The sequence below is a fragment of the Saccopteryx leptura genome, chromosome 3 (genome assembly GCF_036850995.1).
Source record: "Saccopteryx leptura isolate mSacLep1 chromosome 3, mSacLep1_pri_phased_curated, whole genome shotgun sequence".
Classification (NCBI taxonomy): Eukaryota; Metazoa; Chordata; class Mammalia; order Chiroptera; family Emballonuridae; genus Saccopteryx; species Saccopteryx leptura.
Window position 1 is genome coordinate 267,736,871 of NC_089505.1, and position 13,414 is coordinate 267,750,284.

A 13,414-nucleotide genomic window follows, 5' to 3' on the forward strand; every position below is an offset into this window, starting at 1 on the left:
CGGGCGCATGCGGGAGTCTGTCCGACTGCCTCCCCGTTTCCAGTTTCAGAAAAATACAAAAAAAAATTTTTTTTCTTGGATAAGGTAGCTCATTTAGGATACCAATACCTAACTGGGGAAAATGTACATATATATTCTTTGTATTGAACATTTACATCCAGCATTCCATTAAAACTCTCAAGACGTACTATCATGAGCTATATAAATATGGTTTTATTTCCATCCTTCGTATTCTTTTCTGATAGGAAGACAAAGTGAAATAATAATTAAATTGTGTGTTTAAAACCAAAGCAAAGCCACCTGATGGGGGAAAAGGTTTGGATAACATTTAAGCAAAAATCCCTCTTTCAGCTCTTGTGACAATGTAGCAAAAGAATACTCCCACCAATGAGCAGGCATGAAGTCGTCATTGAGTGAAAGTTCACAGCTGAGCTAATTGGAAGACTTTGGCTAAAATAACTGTTTAAAAGAGAAAGTACAGCCTTTGGTTTGTCAGGTAGTGACAGAGTTCCTGCAGTAGGTATGTTCTTCCAAGGAAATTAATTTCCTGTAATCAAATGCTGTGGACTATAGTCTTTGTCTTCTACCTTGGCGGCAGAAGCAATGCCAGGACTTTTTATTCAGCAAGATTATCTGGTCTTTTGTAAAACAAGCAGTGACATATTCAGCACAGAAAGGTTTCACCTGCTACATTTTGTAGCTCAGATTAAGCATATTGCTGCTTTGAAACCGAAGGCTATTACTTTGTGAGTGACCATATTGGCAAGGCTTTACTTGGGAAAGAAAAGGAAAAATGACAGCAAAAAGCCCACATGTAGATATAAGGAATCTTGGTGTCGTTTCATATTGAAATGATAAAGCAGTATAGACTTACAGTTGGTAAATGATTCCCAATAATAAGAACTTTTGTACAAATATTAAAAAATAATTACTAATGATGTTTAATAGTGTGAAATAAAAGCACAATCTTAGTCTTCTTGCACTGTTTAATTCCTAGTATGTGTATACACACACACACAACCTCCCATATATATAAGGTCTACCGGAAAGTTCTGTCTGTTTCTATCACAACAAATTTCTACACGTAAGCACATGTTTATTTGGCGCATGTGGCCTCTCTATTTTTATCACTTAATGTATACATACTGACGTAGCAAATTAACTAAAACAAAGTTGATTCACGTTAGTCTTATGTGTGAAGCGATAGTGTACCCATGGCTACTAATAAAGTTCATTTACGCCACTGTAATTTTTACGAATTTCAACAAGGAAGAAATGCTACAGAAGCATGTCTGTCGCATGCACCATATTCCTCGGACTTAGCACCCTCTGACTATCACTTGTTTTTGTCCTTACAAAATTTTTTGAAGGGCAAAAAATTCAAAAATGAAGAAGATATTAAACAAGCACTGGTTCAATTTTTTTGCATCAAAAGATAAAACATTTCTCAAAATGGGATATACAAATTGCCCTCACTCTGGCAAGAAATCATTAATAATAATGGCAATTATATTATTTAATAAAGTTTATTGACGGTAAGAAAAATTTGTATTTTGTTTTATTCCAAAAACGAACAGAACTTTCCAGTAGACCTTATACATACACATGTATATCTGGTATATATGCAATTGTGATTATTGCCATTCGTTCTGCATAATTTACAAAGAACAAAGTTTTGAAGAATTAATTCATTGCATCTGAAAAGTTATCTTTTCTTATAAGACAAGGAAGAGACTGGGGATTCAGAGAAAGAGAGAAAACACAATTCATAGAATGAAACAACCTAGGGCCAGACAGAAATGGGAAAGAATCTTATCTCTCTGTAGTTCCTATTCTTTTAAAATTTTTCACAAATTTCAAGCATATTATATAGAGGAAAAGAGTCACTTTGCCTTCCCTGATCTATCAGCTAAATCCCAGGACATTTTTCTCCCCATCCATAGTCAATGTCAGTGCCAGACCAGGCTTTGGGGAAGACATTAAAGCAACCTATAATCCACTCTTTTTACCAAAGGAAGATTATTTTTACTTTTATAATTTGGAAAGATTGAGAGTTTTGCCAGTTAAATAAAAGTGGGCAAACCGGTCCTTGATTTATCCTCATCTATTAGGCACTGCATTTAGACTCAAACCCAATCTAGATGGTCTATAAAATGGAGAAAAATATTTTTCTTATTTTATCTTCCCAAGTTTAATTTTGGTGATCATTCAGCTGCTACCAGCAAATGAATAAGACACATGCATATATACTTATGTGAACAAGTAAACCTCCAACAGAAAAAGAATTAGTTTCGTTTTAGTTTGTAAAGAGATGACTGAGATCACACTTTTGCAATCAGGCAGATTATTCAAAATGTTTGGATTATCTTATTGTTTAATACTATATTTAATACTGTATGAGACAATGTGATTGCGTAACTAATCCTAAATTTAGCTACACTGATTTGGAGTCTAGAAGTTAGCTCTAAGTGTCCTATATTACCATCAATTTGATTCTTAAATTGATACCCTCTAATATGATAAGGTAGGGTCATTATGATTTTATTTTCTGTGTTGGGTTTATGGTTTCTCAGCAAACCCTTCAACATGGCCCTTTAGAGGTACTTGGAGCTTAATTTGGGGCTGCAAATGCAAGACATTGTTGACAAAATTGATCTGTGAGAAATAAAAGATGGCAACAAATCTCTTGCCAAGTGCTTTGATTCATAGTCCCGAGTTTTAGTGACCATGAAGCACAGGGATTTTATACTTAACAGCAAGATACTTTTCCTAAAGCAGTAGGTACTATTCCATTAGACGTGAAAATAGATGGTAAACATTAACATAGGTCTCAAGCATTCAGTGAACTCGATAATCACTTTTTGTGTGGTTTTTGTTTTTTTTCTCACCCTTTCCTATAGCCAACCCAACCCGAGCAGGGGGAAGAGAGCCATACCCAGGCTCCGCGGAAGTGATTCGGGAGTCCAGCAGTACCACTGGCATGGTGGTGGGGATCGTAGCCGCCGCTGCCTTGTGCATCCTCATCCTCCTCTATGCCATGTACAAGTACAGAAACCGGGATGAAGGCTCATACCACGTGGACGAGAGCCGAAACTACATCAGTAACTCAGCTCAGTCCAATGGGGCTGTTGTAAAGGAGAAACAACCCAGCAGTGCGAAAAGCGCCAACAAAAATAAGAAAAACAAGGATAAAGAGTATTATGTCTGATTCCAAGATCTTAAAAGGACCCTTGTATAGAAATAGTCTTCATTTTATCTGAGACATAATATAAACTTATTTACTTTCCTTTTTACGAAGCACATACAAAAGAAGACAGGGAATGCAATCAGGAAGGAAAGACTGTTTTTGAAAAATAAAAACAAGTATCTCATGCTCTTGTTTCTCCAAAAAAGAAAAGAAAAGAAAAAAAAAAAAACAGGGGCCAATAAATTCCCTAACATCCACAGTGTTTTCATTTACTCTGCCTGTCTTTATGTTGCTGGAACATTTCTAAATGACAGTGATGACCGCACGCATTCATAAAGCAAAGGAGTATTACAACATCAAGGCACAACATAAAAACAACACAAAACACAACACACAAAAAAAGAAGCTACCTATGATCCTGGATTTAGCCAAAGTGCTAGCGCTTTCCTGAGAAGTCAGATAGTCCTGTTGCCAGAGAAGACTGTCATTTTGAGTGACTCAACCTGCAAATCTTTGAGTTTGCTGCCTGGCGCAACTGGAGCAGTGGTTGGAACTTGGATTCAAAACGAAGTGCTGGCTTTTTTGAAGACTTGTGTAGGAACACATTCAAAAAGCCCCTTTCTGATTGTGAGGGAAAAAAAATGTATGGAGGCCTTATTTTCAACAATGTGAAATATAAGGCACATTTTCACACTAAAATTTCAAAACAAAAACGAGAGGGCATAGATGCAATCATTGGGAAATTTTCATGCACGCTTAATATGTTATTACATATGTTTATATAAAATCCATCTCTGTGTGCTTTCTGGACTGTGGTAAGTGACGTTTTATAGCCTGTTGTATAGAAAATGCAAAATATATCTCTGCTCTTTAGCCATTTTTGGTAAATTCAATGTTATAAGTGTTGCTAAGTATAGGGAGTTTTATGACATCGGAGCAACAATTATTTCAGGGTTTGTTTGTGTTTTTTTTGCCATCATTATAAATTGCCATAATTACTTACTTTTTAAAATAAAGTTACAATGTAGTGTTTATTCTAAGAAAGCTATGTATGAATGTATATAAAAAGATTCGGCTACATTTTTTTCTTACATGTACAGCCTTCATTCTGTTGCATTTAAGTTTTAGTATTTGTATGAAAGGTGTGAATTAGAAGGTAAAATTTATACATATGTATCGTATAATCTTTTTTCTCCCAAAATACATTTCCCACATATATTTACTATTCACTATCACACACACACACACACACACACACACACACACACAAAAATCCAGAGTAATCCATCAGATATGATGAAAGACCCAAGCATACATATACTAACAAATATTTACTGACAAATTGAAAAGCAGGAAGAAAGACAGTTGTGCCAAGGTATTGATGAAAAATGGGGTGATTTGCTTCATTGAGATCATGCTCCCAAGAAACCCCTAGAAGATTTTAGTCCCTAATGAAATGGAACCTTTTCTTATCAAATAGAGTATCGATGGTATCTTGCTGCATGAATATGAACCATTATGTGGGGAAGTTACGGAAGCAAAATTGGTTGCTATACACCTTAACCCTGGTTGCTGCAATTAAAAACTTTGTTTTCAATAAAATTATATATTTTTTCTCTGAACCTAATGTGCATGATAAACATTTTGGAAAGTAAACACTTTCTCAACTAAGAAAGTATTTTCAGTAATTTTTCATTCTGTATTACTATCCATTTAAAACACCATTCTCTATTGATTATTGACTATATTTTAACTTTTGTGGTTTTTACATCTATATCATTAAGTATAGTTTTAGTTTAACACACATTAAATAATAGAAAAGTTTAGATTATACACTTGTTTTGCATATTATTTCAATGATGTTCATAGCAATAAATTATCAGTATGAGAAGATAATGCAAAGGAAATGCATAATTAGATTGGAAGGTGGTACCTCAGTATAAATTGGTTACATTACTTTAACATCTCCTAAAATGATATTAGATTTCATAGAAGAGAAGAGTACATTTACAATTAGCTTTAATCAGCAAGGGCAAAAAAAAAATGCAAAACATCTTTTGTAATACTTTAGTTGATGAAAAAAAAGCCAAGAAGTGGCCTGGATTTCAGACATACAGCACCTTAGAAACATGACAATTCATAGCAAATCACCACTAACTATGGTTGCCAAGTAATCATTGTATATGAAAAGTTTTAAAGGCTTTTCTTGACCCAGAAAGTAGAGGTATGAAACTAAAATTGAATATCCATACTTGTGGTTTAGATTTTTAAAATTTTTTCTAGGTTAAAATACTGATGTCTTTTTTTTTTTCCTTCTCATTCAGTCTTACTCAGGGAAAGCCAGTGAAATAAGAAGGTTAAATAAAGAATCATTAATCTACATCCTGAGATAATAAAAAGAAATGGTTGCTCTTTCATTTGATCTACAAACTTGATCTAGTTTCCAGCCAGAAATATTCTGAAATATGATAGAAAATAAATAATGGTATTTTTAAGCAATCTGTCTATAAAGTGTGTTGTTTGGGATTGATTTCAATGTTTCCAACATAAATTTTAAAATTTCATGTAATGATGTAATTTAATGTAATTGGCCTACATAAAATCTAGCATTTGTTTTCTTCCTTCTTTTAAAATGGAGAAAAAGAGGAATATGAGCTAGGGAGAGAAAAAGATGTGACTAAAATCCCAAGCATCTTCATACTAAAAGTATCAGGGTTCCATGCATAGTTTGCAGTGATAGAGGATTTCACACTACCTGGCATAAATTTGATTACATCTCTAGACTGTAACTTTTCTGATCGAATCTGCTTCTTTTTATCCATGTAATGTGTTGCCTTTTTAAAGAAAAAACGCACACAAATATTACAATAATGTGTGATGTGGTCAATCCCTAAGACATCAAAGAAGGGCCACATGACCTTCCCCTTCTAGTGCTCTGTGTGACTGGGTATCTAAGGGTTTTGTTTTGTTTTTCTGTTGCAAGGCCAATTTATCCATTATTGGAAATGCTAAGCAAGTGGAATTTAATGTTTTGTTAATAAAATATTTCTTAATACACCTGTGGATTTATTGATTTTAACAAAAGTATGCGCGGCATTAGTTTGTGACAAAATAATGTAGAAGGCTACATTTGAAAAGAAAATTAGTTCTAAAACAAGCAGGGTAAGAATACTTACTGTGTTTTACCTGAATTTTATAGTCATTAAACACCTCTACATTCATAAACTTAAAGATACCACCATTTTAAATGTATCTTTGTGGACCTGGTGGATTGGCTTAGCAGTAGAGTTTTGGCTGGGCATGTGGAAGTCCTGGGTTCAATTTCCAATCAGGGCACACAGGAGAAGCAACTATCTGCTTCTCAACCACTCCCCCTCTCCCTTCTCTCTCTTCCCACAGCGATGGCTCAAATGGCTTGAGCAAGATGGCCCCAGGCACTGATGATGGCTCCATGGCCTCTGCCTCAAGTGCTAAAAATAGCTTCTTTGCTGAGCAACAGAGCAGTGGCCCTAGATGGGCAGAGCATCGCCTGGTAGGAGCTTGCTGGGTGGATCCCAGTTGGGGCGGATGCGGGAGTCTTTGTCTCTACCTCCCCACTTCTCACATACATAAATAAATAAATAAATTTAATGTACCTTTGTTTGCATCTTTTTAAAATTGAAATTATTGGGGTGACACCAGTTAACATAATTGTACAGGTTTCAGGTGCCCAATTCTACAACACATCTCTGTACACCATATTGTATGTTCACCCTCCCAAGTCCACAAACTCACAGAACTAGTTGAAAACAATATGAAGATGCTAATTTCACAAATAGGGTTATCTTTATAAAAGCAATATAATTCAAGTTAATATATGATTAAATTCCAACACTATCACTTACTAGCTACAAGTTACCTAATTTCTCTATCTTTTTTCATTAATAAATTAAGGGTAATAATACCAACCTCTTAGGGTAGTAAGGATAGTAAGAACTATTAATGTGCCTAGCACAACTAACTGCAAAGAAAAGGTGGTTATTTGCATGCTATCATTTTTCATGATAATAATAAATTTGAAAAACAAGTCAAAAAATGTAAAATACCAAAAAAACCCAAGTGTATGAAGAAATATACTTGTTCAATTTTATATAGCTATGTATTTTTTTTTTCATGAAAGTGCCTGTTTGGAAATCAGATAACCCATTGATTACCTTCTGTACATTTTTGTCCAGCTGTTTTAAAATTCTAGCCTTTGAAAATAAGCTTTGGAAAGAAAAAGCATGAGTTTGGTCTTTTTCTCTTCTTCCATAGTAAAAGATTGGAATGTGAAAACTTAATTTATTTTATACTACCTCATTATAGACACATTATTGTTTTCCTAATATTATCTCATGAGTTGTAATGAGGAAATAATCCACATTCACTTAATGTTTAAATTAAAGGCTAAATAATTTAGCTTAACATAAAAATGTACAAAATTTCTGTGATGGTAACTTTATAAAATTTATTACTAAAAAGATCAAGGACTCTTAACCTGTGGAGCATAGAACCCCAGAGCCCAATGACCAGGTATCAGGGGTTACTAGCCACTAACAATAGTTAAAAAATTTTGCAGATATATGTGGAAGAGTATTTTCTTGGAAAGAGAATAAACATTTTTACTTCTGTAAATCACTCAAGCCTATAATAATCTGTACAGAAATCATACAAAAAATACCTGACCCAAAGTTTTTAGTGATTTTTTGCTAGGTCATCAAAATGGTATAAAAATAAATACTGTTGTATGTAATAATTCAGTTTCTAAACAACAGCACAACTTGTTTTTCCTGAACATTTCTTTTTAATTTTAATTGTGAGGGTGGTTTGCTTTGCATTTAGACAGACTTCAGTATAGTATTTATTTTTCATCTGGGACATATCATATACTTTAAAACATATCTGGTTTACCAAATTAATTATTTATATGGAAATTTGTATATGTCATTTTAGCTTCCAACTGGCAACTAAGAAAAAAAAATGTATAAGGAATTTTACAGCTGAGCTTAGATGTTGGGACCAGAGAGCAACCCCATGGAATGATCTTAAAGAAGATCACCAGTTGTAAGCACAGGTATGAAGAATGACATGAGGGGTGGGTGGAGAGTTAAAGTCTACTTTTCTGATTTGATTTATGAGTTGAGAAATGTATAAAATAAAGCTTTTCTACAATTACATTTTTCACAAAGATTAAATATGTAAAGAAAACCATCTAAGGACAAAGTGAACTCAGAGAAATGAAATGGATTGTTATGCAATCATGCAATTTTACACTTATTATTTAATCACTGAGGATATTTAAATTAAAATGTATTAAATAGTAGACCTAGTGGACCATATGAGAAACATGAGGTACACATTGTATAAGCTTCCTGAAATAAGTATCAGCAAATAAAACAAATGAATTAATTATGGGCTAAGGGTTCTGTTAGGTTGGTATTACTATCTTTCATTTTGTCCCTGTGAAATACCCTAAAAAGATTATCAGCTTATTACTCACAAATGATAAAATCTAAATCAAATGAATAAATTTGACTTGAACAAAGTATGAGTAATCAAAAACTAAGTAAAAAAGGTTCTCATTTTTCAGGCAAAATCCTAAAACTTATTTTTTCTTGCTGTTATGATATAAACTGTTCCAAATTCTGGACCTTTTGATATACTTGACTTTAAAAGAATCTAGTGTTTGAAAATCTAGACAGTTATTAGTTTCACAAAATGATTTCTTATAAGATAGATGCCTTTAAATAGCACTTCTTTCTAATACACACAGATTGTTCCAAATAAGATGAACCCAATGAGACCCACACTAAGACATACTGTATTTAAATGACAAAAATTAAGGATAGAGACAATGTTAAAGGCACTAAGGAAAAAAACAAATCACATACAAGAGAAACCCAATAAGGCTATTAGATGATTTCTAGAAGCAACTTTATAGGCCAGAGGTTGTGGCAGGAAATATTTAAGGGCTGAAAGTGATAAATCTACAACCTAGAATACCATATTCAGCAGTTTTTATTCAGAACTGAAGGAGAGAGAAAGAATTTCTCAGACAAGCAAAAACTACAAGAGTTCACAACAAATAAACTTGCCTTACAAAAGAATTGTTAAAGGGTCTTCTTTGGGAGGGGGATAACCAGAAATAAGAAAATACAGGGGGAAAAAACTCACCAGTAAAAGTATATAAAAAATAATCAAAGTGAAGCAAAAACTTAAAAAACTAATATGAAAGTTAAACTACAGTGGTAAAAAAATTAACTGAAACTGAAACAAATGATCAGGGGATACACAAACAAAAAAAAGATATAAAATATAACATCAAAAATAAAAAGTAAAGGGAAGAGTAAAAATGCAGTACTTTTAGAATTCAATCAAACTTAAATGCCTCTCAGCTTAAAATAGACTGCTATATAAAAGATGGCTATCTGTGAACTTCCTGGTAATCAAAAACAAAAAACTTACAAAAACACACACACAAAAAAAGAGAATGGAATCCAATCGAACCAGTAAAGAAATCCAAGAGTTCAAAAGAAAGATCAAGAGAAGGAACAAAAAACAATAATAATAACAACTAAAAAACAATTAACAAAATGGCAGTAAGCACATACTTATCAATAATTACCTTAAGTATAAGTGAGCTAAATCTCTAATCAAAAGATATAGGGTGGCAGAATGGATTTAAAAAATGACCCATCTCTATGTTGCTGAAAAGAGAACCACTTCAGACCAAAGGATAGACACAGACTAGGCAAAGAAATGGCAAAAGATATTTAATACAAATGGAAACTAAAACAAAAAAAACAAAAAAATTTGGGTAGAAATACTTTTATCAGACAAAATAGACTTTAAGACACAGGCACTAACAAGATACAAAGAAGAGCATTTCATGACATAGAGATCAATCCAACAAAAAGATATAACTCAGTTAAACATTTATATAGCAATGTAGGAACACCTAAGTATATATCAAGCAAATATTGATAGACATAAAGGAAGAGATTGACAGTAAGACAATAATAGCAGAAAATTTAATACACCATTGACACTAATGAATAGAACATCCAGACAGAATATAAATAACAAAACAGTGCTCTTAAGAGACACATTACAGCAAATGGACTTAATTGATATTATTAGAGCATTTCACCCAATAGAAGCATATTATACATTCTTTTCAAGTGCGCATGCAACATTTTCCAGGATAGACTGTGTTAGGTAACAAAACAAATCTCAATAAATTCAAGAAAATTTAAACCATATTTTCTTCAATCACAATAATAACCCAGAAATCAATCACAAGAAGAAAACTGAAAAACACAGAAACACAAAGGCCAAATGACAAGCTACTAAACAATGAATGGATTAAAAATGAAATTAGGCAAAAAGTCAGGATACCTTGAGACAAATGAATATAAAAACACAATAATCCAAAATCTATGTAACACAGCCAATGTAGTTCTAAGAGAGAAAATCTACCTCAGCAAACAAGAAAAATCTCAAGTAAAGGAACTACAAAAAGAAAAAACAAAGTCTCAAGTGAGTAGAAGGAAGAAATAATAGAGTTGAAATAAATGAAATAGAATCTAAAAACACAGTAGAAAAGGTCTATGAAAACAACTGCTGGGCCTGGCCAGGCAGTGGCACAGTGGATAGACTGTAGGCCTCTGATGCAGAGGACCCAGCTTTGAAACCCCAAGATCTCTGGCTTGAGCATGGGCTCACCAGCTTGAGCCAGGGTCGCTGGGTTGTGCATAGGATCATAGCCATGATCCCATGGTCGCTGGCTTGAGCCCAAAGGTTGCTGGCTTGGAGCCCAAGGTTGCTGGCTTGAGCAAGGGGTCATTTACTCTGCTGTAGCCCCCGGTCAAGGCACACATGAGAAAGCAATCAATGAACAGCTAGGGAGCCACAACAAACAATTGATGTTACTCATCTCTATCCCTTCCTGTCTGTCTGTCCCTATCTGTCACTCTCCCAGTCTCTCTCTCTTTGTCTCTGTCAAAAAGAAAAAAAAGGAAAAAGAAAAGAAAACAACAACTGGTACTTTAAGATTAACAAAACTGGTAAATATTTAGAAAAGTTCATCAAGAAAAAAAGAGAGTCCATATAAACAAAATCAGAAATAAAAAAATTATAACCAACACCCCAGAAATACAAAGGAAAATAAGAAAATACTATGAATGATTATATGCCAACAAATTGGACACTTGGAAAAAATAGATAAATTTCTAGAAACATACAGTCTTCCAAAACTGAATCAAGAAGAAATAGAAATTCTGAAATGACTGATAACTAATAAGAAAATCAAATCATTAATCAAAAATCTCTCAACATACAAAAGTCCTGAACCAGAAGGCTTATTTTACCAAACATAACCCACCTACAAAATTAATACCTATTCCTTTTAAACTAGTCTAAAGAATGGAAGTGGATGAAAGGTTCCTATACTCATTTTATTAGGCCAGAAAAAACAGACAAAAACACTACAATAAAAAATTATTACAGACTAATATCCCTGATTAATGTAGATAAAAAATACTCAACATAATATTAACAAACCCAATTAAGCAGTAAATTAAAAAGATCATACAGCATGATCAAGTGGGATTTATTCCAGGGATACAAGTTTGGTTCACTATCCACAAATCAAATTAAATGATATACCATATAAACAAAATAAAGAATAAAAATTATATGATTATATCAGTAGATACAGAAAATGCATTTGACAAAATCCAACATACATTTATGCTAAATCTCTCAGGAAAGGAGGGATAGAGAGAACATATCTCAGCATAAGAATGGTCATATATGAAAAAACCCACAGCTAACATCAGGGCCAATGGTGTATATCCAAAAGCTTTTTATTTAAGGTAAGAAATAAGACAAAGGTGTCCACTTTCACTAAACATAATATTGGAATTCTTAGCCACAGTAATCACACAAAAAAGACATCCAAATTTAAAGAAAGAAGTAAAAGTATTATTCACAGATGACATGAAACTATACATAGAGAACTCTAAATATTCTAACGATAAACTATGAGAACCAAAAATATTAGGAATATAGTAAGACACAAACTTGATATTCAAAATCAGTTGCATTTTTACCAATAATAAAGTCTGAGAAAAAGAAATTAAGAAAACCATTTTATTTATAATTACATCAAAATAAGTAAAATACCTAGGAATGAATTGAACCAAGAGGTGAAAGAATTGCAGTTGGAAAACTATACAACATTAAAAAAAAATAATTAAACATACAAAAAATTGGAAGAATTAAAATTGTTAAAATGTCTATACTACTTAAAGCAATCTAGAGATTCAAAGCAATCTCTGTCAAAATACCAAAAGCATTTTTTACATATATAAAACAAATACTCTTAAAATTTATATGTTATCACAAAAGACTCTGAACAACCAAAGAAAGAAAAACAAAGTTGGAGGTTTCATCATGCTACCTGATATAAAACTATACTACAGAGGCCGCAAGATGGCAATGGAGTAGGCAGACGTACCAACTTCCACCTCCCATAACCAAAGTGGATTACAACTTAATTTTAAGAACCATCATCTGAAAAATCTAACTTTGGACTAAACTAAGAGGACTCTTCAACCAAGGAACACTGAAGAAGCCACACTGAGACTGGTAGGAAAAGTGGAAACATGGAGAGACTCGCATGGTGGGAAGTGAGGTTAGCAGAGAGGGGAGGGTCCTGAGCCAAGGAACAAAGCCCCAGCCAGCAACCCTGGAGCCTAGAAGAGGCATATGGACAGTATTTAGCTGTGAAATAAGTCAGGATACTGTTTGTGAGAGACAAATTTCTCAGACTCAAGATTCTTAAAGGGACTGCGCAGAAAAACTCTCTCACGACCACCCTCCCAGGGCTCCAGGGGACAGGAGAGAGGAGAGGACCAGAGCAGTGGGAAGAGAGTGTAATCTAGGAGGCACATGGAGAAACACTTTGAGGGACAGCCACCCTAACCCTGGGCTGAGTCACTCCCCAAATCTGAAGCAAATATTTCACCTGGAAACAGCAATACCAGCAAAGGGAAGCAGGACACCAGCCAAACAAGCTCTCCCATGGCACTCAGAGCAGAGTTGCTTAGAAGGAGGGAGCTTTTGGGACTATAGTATTGAGTGTTAAGGTCTGAGCTGCAGCACCCCCACCCACAAAGCTGAGGGCTTGCTGGAGGATGGGAGGAG

At 33.9% G+C, this 13,414-nt stretch overlaps 1 protein-coding gene across 23 annotated transcripts in view; it reads left to right on the plus strand.

The window, feature by feature from the left end:
• Positions 1–5,238, plus strand: part of NRXN1 (neurexin 1) — a 1,251,736-nt gene extending 1,246,498 nt beyond the window's left edge. For all 23 annotated transcript variants that reach the window (XM_066378279.1, XM_066378280.1, XM_066378291.1 and 20 more), the window contains one exon: positions 2,901–5,238. In XM_066378279.1, the coding sequence (XP_066234376.1) occupies positions 2,901–3,208 (308 nt within the window). In that variant the 3' untranslated portion in view covers positions 3,209–5,238. The remainder of the gene's footprint in view (positions 1–2,900) is intronic.
• The last annotated feature ends 8,176 nt before the right edge of the window (positions 5,239–13,414 follow it).